At 41.9% G+C, this 20277-nt stretch overlaps 1 protein-coding gene across 2 annotated transcripts in view; it reads left to right on the forward strand.

The window, feature by feature from the left end:
* The window catches only part of LGI1 (leucine rich glioma inactivated 1), a 35664-nt gene extending 17629 nt beyond the window's left edge, over positions 1-18035 (forward strand). The window contains exons 3-8 of one of the 2 annotated variants that reach the window (XM_075258331.1): positions 5283-5354; positions 6076-6147; positions 12280-12351; positions 14177-14346; positions 16168-16332; positions 16859-18035. In XM_075258331.1, the coding sequence (XP_075114432.1) occupies positions 5283-5354; positions 6076-6147; positions 12280-12351; positions 14177-14346; positions 16168-16332; positions 16859-17679 (1372 nt within the window). In that variant the 3' untranslated portion in view covers positions 17680-18035. The remainder of the gene's footprint in view (positions 1-5282; positions 5355-6075; positions 6148-12279; positions 12352-14176; positions 14347-16167; positions 16333-16858) is intronic. The other variant, XM_075258333.1, reaches the window with a different exon arrangement.
* Positions 18036-20277: the final 2242 nt, after the last annotated feature.

Below are 20277 nucleotides of genomic sequence, written 5' to 3' on the forward strand. Positions count from 1 at the left end.
AAGTCCTGAGGCAAAGCTTCATTCACTTTGCCTTACTTTGTCTAAAAGGGAACCCATTACCAGGTTTGGGGCCTCTAAACTAGTGGTACGTTCCTATGCTGCTGGGGTTAGGAGCTCAAAGCCTGGTACACTCAGTCCCATCTGTTATTTAGTGAGGTTTTTTTACCTGCAGACTAAACAGAACTGTATCAGACATTACTTCAGGTCATGTATTGTCATTTTTGTCCTTATTCTGGATCCACTAATGATTCTCTGATTAAAGAGATTGTTATGAATATGTAGGTCCTGCCTTACCATTCATTTGAATGAGGGATGTGTAATACTACATTTTCCCAGCAGGGGTAACGATGAGCAGTGACACTGTGGTTACAGTGATAACATCTGATGGATACCGGATTGTCCAGTTGTAAAGGGGTGCATTTTACTTTATTTACTTATATATTTGTTCTAGAGAAATGGGGGTGATGTGAATTTTTAGGGGTTTTTTTTTTGTATTTTTTTAACATGTTTCTTAAATGTTAGTGCCTCCTGTAATATACAGGAGACCAGTCTGGCAGACCAATAGGCCCTGTCTGGGGGTTGGCAATCCGCGGCAAAATGGTGGCATCCTTATGCTGCCAGAAAGATGGGGCTTGGTCAGCTTTGATTGAGGCATTGGGAGTGTTAATGCCCGCGATCAGCGCAGGCTTTGATCACAGGCATTGCATTCGGGTGACCGCCATATTTAAATACCTGTAATAATAAAGTGGATGTCAGGAAAGTGTTAAAGGTTAAAAAGAGTATCTCTGGCTCTGGAGGACCAGTCCTGTCCTGCATTACATAGACAACCAAATAATAATAATGGACACTGTGTAAGGAGTCATTTCTCCTGAGGTGGCGCTGCAGAGAAGCCAGGTTTCACCACAGATTGGAGATCCATTAGGGGTACACTTTGTGATCAGATTATTAAGGGACCCTTCTAACAAATAGGGATGGGTCAATGTGAAGAACCCCTTTATTGACAGCATTAAATGGCGCTCTCAATATATAGTATGTTATAAAGGACAGATCTGACCTGTGTCTCTTTGTACTGCTGGTCTCATTGTAGTTAGCGATGAAAAGCAGAATACAGCTCATGTATGGAATGCAATGATCAATGTCTCCATCCGAGAGACACAATATATCCACATGACGTACATAGCTGCATTGCAGGCTGCCTGACATCATGACACTGACACATTGTATCGCAGTCTTTGATCGAATGCTCCCATAACTTCACAATAGAATCTAATTAAACTAATTAGATATCTCTGATTTTGCAATACACATTAAAATATAGCAAAATTAGTCTGCGCTATGGGGAGTTACTGGAATGACTTCTCTGTACACTAATTACAACAGCGCCACCTTGAGACAAATCAAATAATACAAACAGCATCATAAAAGCCACACAGACATTTTACCCCTTTATTTATAACATATCTCACTCCTTATAGAATCACAATTTATATTCTCCATCTGTATTACATAAATGTTGTGCCCTAGAAGCATTGCTTCTACATCAATATTCAAATGTAATATGATGCCATACATAGGCACTAGATATGGGCGGAACGGCCTGTAATGAGCAGGGTTTGTCCTGAATATTCCAAATTGTTGATTTTTTTATGAAAACGAACAAACAGACCCCAGTGTATAAGGGTCCATTCACACGGAGTAACGTGCCGCGTGACCTGGCACGTATACGGCGTGTGAGATTTTGAGCACCGTAAAAGCTCCCATTGATTTCAATGGGAGCCTGGATCATATAAGCCGCCTTATTTTACGGCCGTGATTTTGCGGCGTATACGATCCAGGCTCCCATTGAAATCAATAGGAGCTTTTACGGCGTGCAAAGTCTCACACGCCGTATATGTGCCACATTGCGCGGCACATTACTCTGTGTGGATGGACCCTAATAGGTGGAGGTCCAGGGGAGTCCTAAAAGTGTTCTACACTATGTTTTATAGAAAGGTTCCTAGGAGTCCTGACAGTGTCATACACTATGTTTTATAGATAGGAGCCCTGACAGTGTTCTACACTATGTTTTATAGATCGGTTCCTAGGAGCCCTGACAGTGTTATACACTATGTATTATAGATAGGTTCCTAGGAGTCCTGACAGTGTTCTACACTATGTTTTATAGATCGGTTCCTAGGAGCCCTGACAGTGTTCTACACTATGTTTTATAGGCAGGTTCCTAGGAGCCCTGACAGTGTCCTGCACTATGTATTATAGATAGGTTCCTAGGAGCCCTGACAGTGTTCTACACTATGTTTTATAGATAGGTTCCTAGGAGCCCTGACAGTGTTCTACACTATGTTTTATAGACGGGTTCCTAGGAGCCCTGACAGTGTTATATACTATGTTTTATAGATGGGTTCCTAGGAGCCCTGACAGTGTTATACACTATGTTTTATAGATAGGTTCCTAGGAGCCCTGACAGTGTTCTACACTATGTTTTATAGATAGGTTCCTAGGAGTCCTGACAGTATCCTACACTATGTTTTATAGATAGGATCCTAGGAGCCCTGACAGTGTTATACACTATGTTTTATAGATAGGTTCCTAGGAGCCCTGACAGTTTCCTACACTATGTTTTATAGATAGGTTCCTAGGAGCCCTGACAGTGTCCTACACTATGTTTTATAGATAGGTTACTAGGAGCCCTGACAGTATTATACACTATGGATTATAGATAGGTTCCTAGGAGCCCTGACAGTTTCCTACACTATGTTTTATAGATAGGTTCCTAGGAGCCCTGACAGTGTCCTACACTATGTTTTATAGATAGGTTACTAGGAGCCCTGACAGTATTATACACTATGGATTATAGATAGGTTACTAGGAGCCCTGACAGTATTATACACTATGTTTTATAGATAGGTTACTAGGAGCCCTGACAGTATTATACACTATGTTTTATAGATAGGTTCCTAGGAGCCCTGACAGTGTTCTACACTATGTATTATAGATAGGTTCCTAGGAGTCCTGACAGTGTTATACACTATGTATTATACATAGGTTCCTAGAAGCCCTGACACTGTTATACACTATGTTTTATAGATAGGTTCCTAGGAGGGATCAATATGTTTTAGGTGTGGTTTGTTTCGAACTTTTGTTTGTTCTGAAATGAACCAGGAACCCGAGCTGCCAAACCTGAACACAAAACCAATCTTGAGAGGTTCACCCATCACTAATAGGCACCATATAGCATTACGCATACATGAAATGTGTACAGGCTCCATACAAATGATACTGCCACATGTACAAATTCTAAGTGTTCCCATAATCCTTCAATAGCCGGTTCAGCTCACAGACTATTCCCCTGACTACCCCATACACATGCATGCTTGGTTTGGCTGTGTGTACATTTGTTATGAATGGTGCAAGGTAGCTTGTTCTTGAAAGACACCTCTGGCAGCAGTTTATCTCCACTGAGAACAAAAGGATTAGGCATGTGTCTGATCCTTCCTTCCACAAACATCATCTACTAGGGAAACTGAGTGGCCCCCAGCCATATTACATGGGTTCAGCTGACATTTATCTAATATGCATAGCCATCGTATAGAAACTTTAAACAGTTTTAGATTCTATATTCATTCTATTGTATTCTGATTTTAGAGGACAAAAATTTTTCACCTATAAAGCATTGATTGTATGTTTTGGCCATATGGCATGACAATAAGGCCCTACAGGATATGTCAATGGCGACAGTAAAAGAATATGTAATGATGTCCTCCTTGGTGGAAGGTAGCTTCCTATAGATCAATGCCTGGTGTTCATGAAACCAAGTGGCATGATCTGGGATTGAAGTCAAGACAATATATCCAACAAACCCACCCATAAACAGCTTTTTCGAGGTTATTGACCCTCATCCAGGCTCAGACTGGCCCAGAGGTGAATCTCCTGGTGTGCCCCCAGCTCACTATGGCATGGCATAGTACATTCACTGTACACTCATACAGATATTCATCTTCTACAGCTTCTCAACCAGGTTATGAGTCAGTATAATACAATGGGTAGTTTCTTAAAGGGAGTCTATCATTAGAAAATCACCTTTTGAATGAATGGCACATGCAATAGCCTTTAAAAAGGCTATTCTGCTCCTACCTTCCATTCTCTTCTTCTCCCCACTGTTTCTGTAAAAATCTATTTATAGTGATATGCAAATTAGGCTCACGGAGCACAGGGGGCGTTCCCCCTGTGTTCTGAGCACCCCTGCGTCATAACCTCTAGCTATCCCTTGGATAATTCTGTTCACGCCCCTCTTCATGATCTTCTGCCTTGTGTAGGCATCTGACATTGCGCTATATGCTGACTGTGCATGCTCCGCCGCAAAATGGCAGAGGAGCATGGGCAGTCGGTCTATAGTGTAGCGTCTGATTCCTACCCAGGGCAGAAGATTAGGAGAACATGAAGAAGGGCATGAACAGAATTAACTAAAGGGTTGTGAGAGGTTATGATGCAGGGGTGCTCGGAGCACAGGGGAATGCCTCTGTGCTTTGTGAGCCTAATTTGTATATTGCAATGAATGGATTTTTACATAAACGGTGGGGAGAAGAAGAGAGTGGAAGCTAGGAGTAGAATATTTCAACGGGTAATTAGTGCATAAGGTGATTTTCTAATGATAGACTCTCTTTAAGAGAGTCCCCAGTTTATTGCTATATACTGTGGACGCACTGTTTGGCTGAGATGTCCTCTAGTTGCAGAGTCGGGCCAACCAGTATCCTTCTTCTCTGGGCTCTATCTTCTCAATCACATTGCAAGGGCCCCAGTCACAAATCACCTTGATACTGCTTGAGGTCTTCTGCTGTGTGGACCATAATTCAATCCAAGGGCCACGTAGCAGACCAATGACAGGACCCCATGATAGGAACAGTCAGAGGCCAGAGCTACTACTCAAAAATATATTTATAAAGGCAACATTTTAGGAATCTTAGAACAAGAGTCAGGCAAGTTAGGCATGTCACTGTATAGAGGGCCCCCAGAATGAATTTAACTGGAGGGTCCTAGGGACCCCAGTCCAACACTACCTTCTGAATAACACCAGTTGCATTCCGTGCAATGAACTTTTAAGCGCCATCTATTGCCCCTTTCACAGAGACATAACACATACTCTAATACCCGCTATTAACACGCCCTTCCCCGTAACTCATTTGTGTGACGGTATAGCCTACTTTTCAGCGAATTAATTTTGATATCATTATTAAACACGCCACTTTCTCTTCCTTGTCCTAATTGTATGTGTTATACTTACGCAGACTGTTCACCTCAAACACTTTTGATGCTATCAGTGATGATGCATTTACTGGTCTTCCTCACCTAGAATACTTGTAAGTATAAGCACCAACCCATTTCTGTCATTATAACTCATCCAAACAGCTCTATATGCTGAGAGAACAGCAGGACGACATCCACTTTACATGTCTTATTCATGGCTGCTCTTTAAATTTTCATGCCGAGCAGAATCTGTAACTTGTAATGAAAAAAAATCGAAATTTTTTTTGTATAGAATGAGGCATTGTGGATGTGCCCTTGCTAATTCTACGCCATGTCTACATATGTCCTGTCTCATAAAGATGACTCCAGTGCTCTTGTCTGAGTTATGTTGTGTTGCTATTGGGGAATTTCTATTATGATGCATGGTACCTGTTCTTTGCATGCTGTTAGACCCCACTACGGTGCCTCTCTGATCAATTTTAATGTTTAACCCTTGAACCTCTTTAATACTTACAAATATTTCATTTATCACGTGCATTGAGGATGTTGCTATCAAAAAACTTTATACCAATCTGTTCTCGATTTATGCAAGGTTGTCTGTGCAAGGCGTGGGATGGTAATGGGGTGGGGGTGGGGTGGCTATTGATTGGACCTAGAGGGTAAGTGTTCCCTGGGTTTTTCCTATTATCTTTTAGTGCCGCAGTTAATGAACCATCAATTCATAAAGCCATTATTGTAAATGTCTTTGTGTCCCGGGAACATTGTTATACCACTTGCATGCCCTCCCCTGGTATAGACTTGCCACATAATATATCTTCTTATCTGTCTTTTCAGGTTCATAGAAAACAACAAAATAAAATCAATCTCAAGAAATGCTTTTCGAGGGTTAAAGTCTCTGATCCACTTGTAAGTACTGCAATAATACGTTGCCGGTTGTTGGATCGGATATCCTTTTTTTTTTTTTTTTTTTTTCATTTTTATATTTTTTTATTTGACTTTGTGAAATGATAGTCCAGATGTTTGGTTACAAAAATAGAAATTAAAAATAGAGATTTGTAATCTGAACTCTTTTTATTATCTGGAGCTGTCAGAAACAAAGCTACACTACACTGAAGCCTGGATTAGAAAATGTCTTAAACTGCAGTAAATGAAAACATTCCTCCAATTATAAAGCCAAGTTCCATAAACGGATAGTATAAAATGTTGTAATATATCTTATTAAGGAAATATGTTTCTGTCTCCATTTATCAGGCTGAGTTGTTTTTTTTTTTTACATAGAAGTCTATGGAGAGGGGAGGGGCAGGAGGAGACTGCTGGAAACGTCTAACAACTTATACTACACTGTTAGTAGCAGCACCTTCTGACACCTTCTGTCAACTCTTCTGACACCTCTGCATCCGGAAAATAAGACTTATCCAAAGCACAGAATGAGACAACAAAGCCCCCTCCCCTCTCCATAGAGTTCTATGTGTGAGAACTATGTAAACGAACAGTCTGAGTGAAAATGAGGAGGAGAGAAACCTAAAAAGTGGAGAAGGAACATATTTATTTATGAAGATATATTACAAAGTTTCTCATATTCACCTGTATTATTCATTATAAAATACAAAAAAATAAAAACAATAGTCAAATCATTATATTATATTTCTAGAGACAATATTCCAAAATGGAGAGGCGTTGTAGTTGATCAAAAACACACGACTGAATGCTTCCCAAAAATAGCGCCACGCTTACCAGAAATAATGCCACACTCCTGGGTTGTGCCTGGTATTGCAGTTCAGCTTCAGTGAAGTTGAAGTCCAAAGCCATGATAGCCAATACTCCCTTCTCAGGGGTGTCTCTGGATGAGACTTGGGCTGAATCTTCCTCTTTAGGGCTGTCTGGAAACTGTTAGGCCTCAGTTGTCAGTGCTGCTCAGGCCTCAGTTGTCAGTGCTGGTTAGGCCTCAGTTGTCAGTGCAGGTTAGGCCTCAGTTTTCAGTGCTGCTCAGGCCTCAGTTATCAGTGCTGCTCAGGCCTCAGTTGTCAGTGCTGCTCAGGCCTCAGTTGTCAGTGCTGGTTAGGCCTCAGTTGTCAGTGCTGGTTAGGCCTCAGCAGACCTGCGGTTTGTTATAAAAACCCATTGAAATGAATGGGTTTTTAAACTGACTGTATGCAAGCCGTCCCCAATCTGTTTTTGTGCAATTTCGGTGGAATCACGGCGGTCGGACAGCAGGCGCCCCCTTAGGCTACATGTGCATAACAGTGAGAAAACAAACATTAAAAATGGCTAAAACTGTCAGTTTTTAAAGGGGTATTCCCATAACTCTTGTTCTGCAGCCTGCAGGGTTCTGTGCTCTCTTCACTTCCTGGATTTCTCGGCACATTGGAGGGCGGGGTTTCACTTGCTCTGCTATCTGCTATGTTTGCAGTCAGTAATGAGGGATTGGTTGTAAATGCATTACCACAGTATAAAGCTGATGCGGAAACTGATGTAGCAGAGCTGGATTTGAGTCAGCTTACATTACATACAGAGGTAATGGACTACTTATCTCAGCCCTTATGAGCCAAATTCAATTAAACTGGCTGATAAGTGGAAAAGCTGAAGACAGACAGCACAGTAATCTCGGAGCTCTCACCTCCCCCCTCCCCTATCTGAGGAGCTCTGTTGCTTGTCAGCCCCTCCCTCCCTTCCTGAGAGCAGGCAGCTAGTCACTTGAGCAGATAAGCCCAGTGGCCATATAAACACAGTGTCAACAATGAAGTGAATAAATTAAGATAGCGGCCAACCAAAGCAGTTTTGATAAAGCAATGTATTTAGGAAAAGTCTTAAATCCACAAAACTAGCAGTTTAGATAGGATCCTTGTGATGGGACAACCCCTTTAACATCCTTTTTCCCCCAGTGTGTCACATATTTTTCATTAGTTTTCTGTCTGTTTTTAATGTTGATTTGCATCAGTTTGTCATCTGTCAGACTCATTGACTTGTATTAATCAGTCTGTCTGGATAGACAGACAAAAATAATATTATTTTATTATTATTGTAATAGCCTGTATGTGTACCCATTGTTCTAAAAACGGATGTCTACGGAAATTAAAAAACTGCTTGTCGTGTACATAGGATCTTAGTTGAACCAGAGCAGAGCTGGTCCTGACCATGTCCTGTGCTGGGATTCGGCTGGCCGATGCTAATCAGTGTGGGGTCCTGGGGTCAGATCCCTACCTATCCCATGTATAGGTCATCAGTATTACAAAACACCTAGGAAACATACTAGGCAAGCTGATACTTTGTGTTATATCTGCTGTGGAGCCTTAGGGGGCGCTGCACGATGCAAGGATTCTAACTTTTATATCAGTGCACAATATACTGAAAAACCCCACATCACCTGCAAACTGTTGGAGCAGCCTCATTGCTGGGAATATGAAGAGTGTTTGCATCTGTGTATATGTCCATGACTAAGCTACGACAGTTGCGGTATAATCTCTGATTTATTTCAATGTGACTCTTCTAATTGGATTGCTATCCTTATCTATTTAGAGGCTGAGGCTTCAGGAGACACAACATTTGGTTGTATTTAACATTGTTGGACTTTGCCGTTGCCAAAAAGTTCATCAATTCTAAAAACAAAACCACACAGAGCATAAGACTTGGCTGAACTGTGTAAGACATTGTTCGGCTCCATGTACATTTAATAATCATGACATTAACGCTGCGCTACATCTAAGGCTACATTAACAAAGGCAGCGCGCTGTCATGGAAGGCGGAGAGCTATGTCTGTGGGAGTCATACTGTGACATAATACAGTAGTTTATTGTCTCACAGTTACCCGCTAATAAAAGTGGGAAGAAAATCCAACAAAGCAATAAGTGGGAGATAGAATAACAATCTTGTACTTATCTCAGCCTCAGAGAGAGAAGATGCTCAAAAAGTGAGAAAATGCCGAGATATGGTAAAACTTAAAGGGGTTGTCCAGGGTGTTCCATTTTCCGTAAGGAGGCCTGGGAAAGTGAAAAAAAACCCAAAACATACTCACCTGTCCCCGGAGCTCTGGTGTCTCCCACCACGGTTCGGTCCTGCTAATCCAGGGGTCACGTCCGACGAGGACTTCTGCAGTAACAAGCCCCAGGAACAGCAGTACTGGACGGCGGTGGGAGACACCAGAGCTCCGGGGACAGGTGAGTGTGGTTTTTTTCACCTTCCCCGGCCTCCTTACGGAAAACTGTATATCCTGGACAACCCCTTTAAGTAGTACGACAAAGACGGAAGGAATACATAGAATGGTGCTATAGCCACATGTACATGCAATTTCCTATTACGGTCTTGTAAGGCAATGTTCACATCTGTGTAAGGCTCCATTCACACGGAGTAACGCCAGGTGTTTTTTGTGTGCTTTTTGCACATAGCGCCGCGTATACGCCGCATTAACGCCGGGCAACGCCACCGCTAAATATTTAGCGGTGGCGTTGCCCGGCGTTAACGCGGCGCTATGTGCAAAAAGCACACAAAAAACGCCTGGCATTACTCTGTGTGAATACCGCCTAAGAATCTGTCTAAGGCTCCATTCACACGGAGTAACGCCAGGCGTTTTTTGTGCTTATTTTGTGCTTATTTTTACGGCTGTAAAAAGACGTTTCCATTGAGTTTTATAGTAAAATACGTCTGTAAAAAAAACGGACGCAAAAAAAAACGGACGTAAAAAAACGGACGTATTTTTCTATAGAACTCAATGGAAACATCTTTTTACAGCCGTAAAAATAAGCACAAAATAAGCACAAAAAATGCCTGGCGTTACTCCGTGTGAATGGAGCCTAATATTGCAGACAAAAAAAAGTTCTGCACACAGGACTATTTGTCTTGCTTAAAGGGGTTCTATCATTAGATTCTCTGTTTCTACAAATACTACGTCGGAATAGCTGTTAGAAAGCTTATTCTTCTCCTACCTTTGTTATTCTGATCCGCACCACCATTCCTGAGAAATTTCTTATTTCTTCCTTATGTAAATGAGTCTTCAGAAAGTACAGGGGGTGTCCCCCAAAAACTCTCCAGCGACGCCTCGGTCTTATTCCGCTGACGCCTCTTCGATGAATGCACATGTCCGTTCGGCCATTTTTCCTATGGCCTCTTACACGAGTGTCCGTTCAGCCACAGGAAAATGGCCGAACTGACATGTGCAGTCGTCTCTGCCCACTGATGACACGTGATAACGCGACGGCGTAAAAAGATAGAGGTGTTGCTGGAGAGTTTTTGGGGAGAACATGGGACGCCCCCTGTGTTTTTTGAAGAATCATTTACATAAGGATAAAATACATTTCTCAGGAACGTCGGTGCAGATCAGAATAACGAAGGTAGGAGAAGAATAAGCTTTCTAAAGCCTATTCCAACGCGGTATTTGTAGAAAAAGGGTTTTTAATGATAGAATCCCTTTAATATAGTGGACCCCTTTAATCTTATGCATTACAGTACAACAGAAGAGGATGACAATAACATTTACCAAGACCATAGACGCACATAGATCTATCGCACAGGTTGCACTATACATTATATTATCTCAGTGATATACAGTATACCAGTGAACATACATTATATGCGCTACTGCCCTCTGCTGGTTAAAATAATGTTTGCATTTGCTTTTGCACCTCTATAGTACATCTATTAATGACATGGTTTTTAAACCCTTGCCCATGTGCCAGGCTAGGAACTGTGCCATCCTCTGACGGATCTCTATCTGCGGTCTGAGACCTAGTGTAGCTTTACAGTCATGAACTTGTGCTGTATTAATAGCAGGTCTGTCCGGCACTGGCCGCAGTAGTTACAGAAGGCGCAGGAGAGCTGAGCACATTTACTATATTCTTACTGCTTGCGGTGGGATCTTCTCCCCTCTCCCGCCCGACATCAGTGCAGATTAAACATTCCACTGCCTAAATACCTAAAGCTCCTTCTTGGCTGCTAATACCGGCCGCCCATGTGATCTCTTACCTGCTCTGACATGGAAGATATATGCTGTTATACTGAATCACAGGATGAGGCTGGTCTGGGCCCCTCTCCATCCATTATCATGATCCACATGATCCTCTAGCAGAATTTATGTCACTTTATATCTTTACGTTATCAAAATGCAACTTTCCCACTTCTACGCCACCTTCCGTGAAAAGGCAACGTGGTGCAATGGCGGACATTTCTGCTACAAGAGAACGGACCAGTAAAGGGTGCGGGTCATTTATGAGAAGGAGTGCGCCTCCTTATAAATAAAGTGCGTCCTCCTCCGATAGGGGGGGGCTATGGAGACTGGCGTGAGGAACGTAAGTCTTCATAAAACTGGATAGAAAAGAATAGAAGTAATAGAATAGCACAGAACAGAACTGAGTATAATAGAAATATAGATGAATAGAACAGAAATATAGAAATAATACCGTAGAATGGAACAGAAATATAGAAGAATAGAACAGAAATATAGAAAGAAAAGAACAGGATATAAATATAATAATAATGATAATAATAATAGAATTAAATAGAATAGTAATAAATAATAGAATAGAACATAGATATACAAATAGAATAGAAAACTTTATTTATCCCAAAAGGACAATGACATATTCCAAACCTATTACACACAACAAACAAGTCTAAATTCAAAAAAATAAATAAAAACTCAATAATACAAATATCAGACAACAAATACACAATATAAAAAATATACCAGCACCTACAAACCAGTGATTATTATTAATAATACTCCTCTTCGCACCTGCAGTAAACTGGATGAGATTCAGAAACATATCATCCTTATACTACGGAATAAACCTAACTTAATTAGCAGGAGAAAAGTGAGCGTTGCAGACAGAATAATACAGCCATAAATCCCGGCGTTCGCACTACCATGACATTAGGCCGCGCTGTGCAGAGCATTTATCTTATTACGGTGATACATATTTAATGTGAAATTGTGAAATGTATTATTTTCCACTAATAGTCATCTCAGATTTCTCAAGTCAGTAGTAAAATAAACTATTTCGGACGGTGCGACCTTTCCATAAAGCTGTCATTCTGTTTGTGTTACAGGAGCCTGGCCAATAATAACCTGCAGTCTCTGCCGAAAGATGTCTTCAAGGGGCTGGACTCACTGACTAACGTGTAAGAAAGTATATCTTATGACTCTTATATCCTTGCATACAGGTGTGTTCTAAGTATGTTTGTATGTAAAACCATTGACGATTAGACGTAATCTGCAGAGGAACCTAGCAATGGGCATTCAATTCCTCTGCAGTGCCCCCACAGGAGAAATGAAGCACTACAACTACTTGTAGATTAGTTGGGTTTGTAACGTAGGGACATACTGGGTTCTCTAGAGTCGAGCACAGGCACCTCCACTTGAATAGGGCCTGTATACCATATACAACTTCTGACATCTGGAGGCAGCTGGATTAGCTGATCATGTAGGGTCCAGGGGTCAGACCCCACCGATCAGATATTGATGTGGATAGGTGACAATACTATTCAGTAACTTAACCAGATAAAAATGTTTTTCCCCAATGGTCCCCAAATTTTGACTACAGAGCTGTCTTTGCGAGAGTGAAATGCTAGAATCTAAATCCATATTTTCCATAATAACCTATATTGTATTCCATATGATCTCCTGTGTGGCCGGTATCAGGAAACATTGTGTTGTGCTGGAAAGTCTGATATTCTTTAGCCATGAGCAGTAATCCCTGGACGATTTGGGATATCTCGTTACACTCTTATATTCTCCATACACTTGTTTAATGGAAATCCCTTATTAATTACATGTCTGGAGAGTTCCTGGCAGAGTCATAGCATGAGGAAGTCTGTTATGGGATAAATACGAGCACTGAAAGGGAATGAATGCTCTGTCCCAGTGTTGAGGTATACAGGGAATATCGCTATTTCAATTATACATCCAGTAGAAACTAAAAGAGCCATCATATGTGAAAGAAATGCAACGTGGCACCCACTGTTACCTTAAAGTGAGCCAGCCGCCAGAACCCAGCACATAAACCCAGCCCTGCAGGGTATTCTACACTATGTTTTATAGATAAGTTCCTAGGAGCCCTGACAGTGTTATACACTATGTTTTATAGATAGGTTCCTAGGAGCCCTGACAGTGTTATACACTATGTTTTATAGATAGGTTCCTAGGAGCCCTGACAGTGTCATACACTATGTATTATAGATAGGTTCCTAGGAGCCCTGACAGTGTCATACACTATGTATTATAGATAGGTTCCTAGGAGCCCTGACAGTGTTATACACTATGTTTTATAGATAAGTTCCTAGGAGCCCTGACAGTGTTATACATTATGTTTTATAGATAGGTTCCTAGGAGCCCTGACAGTGTCATACACTATGTTTTATAGATAGGTTCCTAGGAGCCCTGACAGTGTCATACACTATGTATTATAGATAGGTTCCTAGGAGCCCTGACAGTGTCATACACTATGTTTTATAGATAGGTTCCTAGGAGCCCTCACAGTGTTCTACACTATGTATTATAGATAGGTTCCTAGGAGCCCTGACAGTGTTATACACTATGTTTTATAGATACATTCCTAGGAGCCCTGACAGTGTTATACACTATGTTTTATAGATAGGTTCCTAGGAGCCCTGACAGTGTTATACACTATGTTTTATAGATAGGTTCCTAGGAGCCCTGATAGTGTCATACACTATGTATTATAGATAGGTTCCTACGAGTCCTGACAGTGTTATACACTATGTTTAAGCCATTTTGAGGTGTGGTTCATACAAAACTTGTTCGACTCAAAAGTAATCTTGGACCCAAGCCACCTGAATCCTGAGAGGTTCACCTATCTCTAGTCAGGAGTCTTTATATCAAAGAGCATTTTGCCATACTTGTTCTTGTCATTCTGTAGATGTCTTCAAGTACACTGGGATTTTATTCTTTGCAGCATCTTCAAGCTGTTTCCTTTTTATATTCCAGAGACCTAAGGGGCAACTCCTTTCATTGTGACTGTAAATTGAAATGGCTGGTGGAATGGCTCGATAAAACCAATGCAACAGTGGAGCAGATTTATTGTGAAAGCCCCCCAGAATATAAAGGGCGAAAAATCAACAGTCTCTCTGCTAAAGACTTTGACTGCATAACTACAGGTAAATGTGACTGGGGACTAGAGGGATTTGTGTCTTTTATATCTGTTATGGTCGCTATACTTTTAATATTTGTTTTAAAACAAATGGAGTCTAGAAATACTTTGTGCAATATCTACTTGGACAGTATAAAATTGTATTAGTGGGCGTTCACACTACTGTCGGTGTCCGACAGGTAGTGTCCGCTCCTAGTGTCCGCTCAAAATCTGGCACGGACATTAGGAGCGGACACTAGCTGTGTCCGTGACACCTGTCATTTATTTAAATGGGCATCGGGTGCGTTCTTTTGCACTCCGTGCCCTTCCTTCCCTGTCCGCATGTAAAGATGTCCGACTTTTCAAGCGGACAGAAAAACCCGACATGTCACCTTCATACACAGTGAGCTCATCTCAGGGACAAATCTGAGACTTGTATTTATAAAGTCACAATATGTTCTGTCTCCCAAACCTTCCTTTACCCCTTCTCATACAATTGTGTCCGATCCCTACAAGGCTTATTTCTATTATTGAACAATCCAGGGATCGGCCATGTGCTGGATTACAGAATTGTTCCAATAAATCATCTCCGATAGGAACGGCTCCAGGATTTTTGAAATGCTGACAATACAATTGTACATATAAAAGTGTCATAAGAAAGATTTGTGATTTCACATTAACAGATGCCAGATTAAAGATGCTGGCGCCAAAGTAAAGACTGTCCTGGAGTAAACAGCGAGTATCTATTCATATGTAGCACTTCATCTCGTTTTAATGTGTTTTCTTAGCTGTTCTGCACTTTCTCTTCCAATTTGTTCAGTTTGGGACCTTTCCTGTTGAGCAATACAAATGTAGTAACAGTTTTACTCAGTCTTCACGACAGTGTCTATATGGGAAGAAAATGCAAATCTGACTTTCATGATGTAATTAGGAAGACAGAGCCTCAGTCATGCAACCCAATAGAGGGCGCTCCCTTTAACATCATGCCGACCTTCTCAGTGACCTTTGTTCGCAATGATGTTGGGATTTTACCAGGTAGTCTCTCAGCCAAGGACAGTTGTTTCAATGTCTATAGTAAGGCCTACAGTATATAGACAATTATAGATGATGTCATTAATAAGCCGGGGGTCCTGACCAACTTAGTCTACGCAGACATTGCGGCAGCGGACCTGGATGATTAAAACTTCTACATGTTGACCAGAGAAATATTATGACATCACAGCTGGGAGGTTTCTGGAAGTGGCTTATAGTTGGGTTCTGTTCACATTTGTGTGGAAAGCTTACATCAGGAGAGTCCATCAAATTTGGGGGAACATATAGCCAAGCGTACAGCACTATTTTTTCCCCGTAAAATCGTACTCGCCATAACAGAACCCCAGCAATTACCAAGTCAATGGGGTTTGTCGAGAGCTGTTGGTGTCCACTTGTGTCAAGATTTTCATTTTTAATAGTTTAAAAAAGTGAAATTAACTCAAGTGTGAACCTAGACTTGATACAGTGTCATTGTGGGACCATCTACAAAGAACCAAGAGATGATGGTTGGTAAAATGATGTCGTCACCCATGATTTATACTGCCCATACCTATTTATATTGATGGATAATAATTCATAGAGATGAGCGAGTACTGTTCGGATCAGCCGATCCGAACAGCACGCTCGCATAGAAATGAATGGACGTAGCCGGCACGCGGGAGGTTAAGCGGCCGGCCGCCGGCAAAGCGGAAGTACCAGGTGCATCCATTCATTTCTATGGAGCGTGCTGTTCGGATCGGCTGATTCCTACAGTACTCGCTCATCTCTAATAATGAACTTTATTAGTAAATTGACCATGTAACTTTGTGTATTCCAGAATTTGCCTTGTACAAATCCTTACCCTATCAGTCCCTGTCCGTGGACACCTTTACCTACATGAATGACGAGTATGTGGTCATCGCTCAACCATTTACTGGCAAATGTGTCTTCTTGGAGTGGGATCACGTGGAAATGTCTTTCAGGAACTATGATAACATCACAGGTATAACTGATGATAATGAGAGAAAAAAAATCAGTTCTCTTAAAGGGATTGTTCATAACCATAACATTGATGACCTTTAGAATAGATAGATGGCCAGTGATCTGACAATAGGCAAACCCACTGATGAGCTGCTTGGAGGGGGTGTAGCAAGTCACTGCTTTCCAAACACAGCGCTGTATGTTGTCTAGTTGCTGTGCTTTGTATTGCACATAGCATTGTCACCAATGGACGGGGTGAAAGTGACAAGTGCCCAAGCTTCATGGCCACTTCATTCACTTCATTGATTATGGAGTTGACTCCTGCTGATATGATATTGATAGGATAGGTCATAAACCCCTCTGAAAAGTTTGCCAAAACTACTGATTTCAGTGGGGACGACCAACCATCTTTCCCCCAATGACCAATGATTATCAAGAATGTTGAATTCAACATCCAATATTTTTAGATCTCAGATGAAAACTTTTGAAGGCCTATGGCCACTCAATGGTCCTCATTGTTCTCTTATTGACTCTTTGTGTTATCCTAGGCACCTCGACCGTGGTCTGCAAGCCCATAGTCATCGAGAAGCAGCTCTATGTGATAGTGGCCCAACTCTTTGGAGGCTCTCATATTTACAAGAGAGATATTTTTGCTAACAAGTTTATCAAGATCCAAGACATTGAGGTTATTAAGATCCGGAAACCCAATGACATTGAGACTTTCAGGATAGATGACAACTGGTATTTTGTGGTTGCCGACAGCTCGAAAGCCGGTTGCACGACCATCTACAAGTGGAACGGAAATGGATTTTATTCCCACCAGTCCGTCCATATGTGGTATCGAGATACAGATGTGGAATACCTTGAGATTGCCAACAAGCCACATCTTATTCTGTCTAGCAGCTCGCAACGCCCCATTATCTACCAGTGGAACAAGAAATACAACAACTTCTCAAAGCATGCTGAGATACCGGACACCGAGGACGTGTATGCCGTCAAACACTTTTCTGCCAAGGATGATGTCTACCTCTGCCTAACCCGATTCATTGGAGACTCCAGGGTTATCAAATGGGAAGGCGGTTCGGTCATTTCCGATATCCAAAGGATGCCTTCTCGTGGGTCAATGGTCTTCCAGCCTTTGGAGATCAACAACCACAAGTATGCTATCCTGGGCAGCGATTATTCCTTCACCCAGGTCTTTCATTGGGATGTGGAGAAAGGAAAATTTGTCAAATTCCAAGAGTTAAACATCCAAGCCCCCAGGTCCTTCACACACGTGTCCATAGACAAACACGACTTCCTGTTCGCTTCGAGTTTTAAGGGGGCCACGCAAATATATGAACATGTTATAATTGACCTGAGCGCATGACCACTGAAAATCCAATGCATTAAAGACTTTCTAACCCGGACAGTATGAACTAAATGCATGATAACTCTATCTCCTGACATCATTGTGGATGACCGGCTTCAGACGCTCGGGAGGCCGCAACAGAGGCGTTGCTTGTTTCTTCTTCATTAATTCGTCATGTATAGTGGTTTTAAGAGTTGTACTTTTTCTAAAAAAAGAAAACCTATAAAACCTTGATAGTTGACTGGCCTTCCATTAACAGTTTGTATATATTTGTGCATATGTCCATCTGAGAAGAGATATATAAAAAAAATGTTACTTTTTCCGTTTATTTATTCACCCGTTGGAGAGAAAACTGCCAAATAAAATGTTTACATTTTGTGTCTTCCATGTTACATTCTTTTAGCCGCTTTTTGGGAGAACTTGAGTTATAAACCCCCCTACCCCAATAACTTACTCGACTACTCTCCTGAATTTCCCCATGGTGGGACTATTTAAAGGGATCTTATCATGCAAACGTTTTATTTTCCTGAGTAACACGTCGGAATAGCCTTAAGAAAGGCTATTCTTCTCCGACCTTTCATTGTCTTCTCAGCGCCGCCGTTCCGTAGGAATCACGGTTTTTGTCGGTATGCAAATGAGTTCTCTCGCAGCACTGGGGGCGGGCCCCAGCACTCAATCAGCACTGGGGGCGTCCCCAATGCTGCGAGAGAAATCTTCAGTGCCACCTCCATCTTCATCAGCAACGTCCTCTTCATCCTCTTCTTCCGGCGAAGGTTTCAGATTTTTAGGCCTCGGGCGGAGCGGACTTCGCATGTCCACAGGCCACTAGAAAATGGACGCTTACAATACTGTGTAAGCGGCCATTTTGTTGTGGCCTGTGGGCATGCGCAGTCCGCTCTGCCCAAGGCCTAAAAGTCTGAAACTATTTGCATACCGAAAAAAAACGGGATTCCTACGGAACGGCGGAACGGTGAAGACAACAAAAGGTAGGAGAAGAATAGCCTTTCTTACATGTTACTCAGAAAAAAATGTGTTTGAACGATAGGATCCCTTTAAGGATTATCTTATCTTATCCTTACAATAGGCCATCAATATCCAATGGCCAAGGGTTCAACTCTGTGCTCCGATGCCGATCATTTGTCGAAGGAATGAGCTTCATTGTTTGCACTATCTATTAGAGATGAATGAACCAATTTGGATCGATTCGGATAGGACCTGAATTTTCCAAACGTTTCGGCCTCGACTTGACCCAAAACTTTGAGGATGTGTCTTTCAAGAATCACTATTATTCTCTGGGGTCTGAAGAGAGTGTAGTAGTGGAAACGTAATAAGCATTTATACTCTCTTCCCTCACCCCTCTTGGGCATTCTCACAATTTTACCAACCTCCTGTTTGATGTCTTACACCCTAGGACACCGCTGAGGCCTATGATTGGTCCTGGATACCACCCAGGAGGCCAGAAGAAGACCCTGAGGAAGTGCTGGACGCCACAAGGATGACCAGGAGAGGTGAGTATAACTGGTTATTATATCTACAGCTCAACTTATTGTAATTGGGGGGCTGAAGAGACCCCTGAGTATAATGAAAGCACTTCTGGTTTGTTACGGACAAGTTTGGCCTGAAACAATCTTTGGACTGAATTATCCAAACCTGCACCTTTAGAGGCCCAACTCTACGGTCTGTACACCAGAACGCCGTATACTTAGTAGAAGCTGTTCTGGGCAATATAGCTTTGTCCCATTCAAGTGGAGTCGGAGTTCCAATGCTTCCCTATTGATGGCCTATGGTAAGGACAGGCTATCAATATTGTGAACTTGGAAAGCCACTTTAAGACCAGGGCACCACTTAAGGTAAATGCCGCGATTTGACCACGGCAAAAATTCCGCCGCAAAAACCGCAGTGTTTTACAGTACCTATAAAGTGTAGAGATTGTGGCTTATTCCATCCGCACATTGCATAAACCGTTGCGTTTTTGTAAATTGCAGCAAGTCAGGCGCTGGCGCTTTCCATATAGGCATAATAGGAACATTTAGGAACCCATGGCGGTCAGGGCATGCTGGGATTTGTAGTCAGGTACCAGCTGGCGAGGCCGGTGAGAGACTATTAGAGACTGTTGCTTTAGTATCTGGTTACATGTATGCCTAGTCATTAGTACAGAAGCCGAGCGCAGCGAGCTGATTGTAATAGGTAAGGAAGGTGGAACGTCGCCTAGTAACAAGACGGCGGCACCTTCTGTACGGAAAAACAAAGAAATTAACCATTTCCTCTACAGATACAACGAACAGTTTGTTTTTCTAAATGACTTTCCGTGTTCTATAGAAGTGTCTAATAATGGTTTATGTGGGGGCGGCTATAGCAGCGGCTCCCCCACGGCCGGCAAGAGAATCAGCCCCAAATTAGGAGGTTTTGTTAATATGCTTTTATTTATCATTTTATTTATCTTTTTTTTTTATTATTCTATATACACCTGTAACATTGTTGTCAGCACCGGATTTGTCATATAACGGACACCAATGGCACAACACAGACGCCATTCTCTATAATGGGATCTATTGGGTTCCCATCTTGGTACAGCATGTATCTCTGCTGACAAATATCTACATTCATTTCTATACG

This window comes from Leptodactylus fuscus, chromosome 10 (genome assembly GCF_031893055.1).
Source record: "Leptodactylus fuscus isolate aLepFus1 chromosome 10, aLepFus1.hap2, whole genome shotgun sequence".
Lineage (NCBI taxonomy): Eukaryota > Metazoa > Chordata > Amphibia > Anura > Leptodactylidae > Leptodactylus > Leptodactylus fuscus.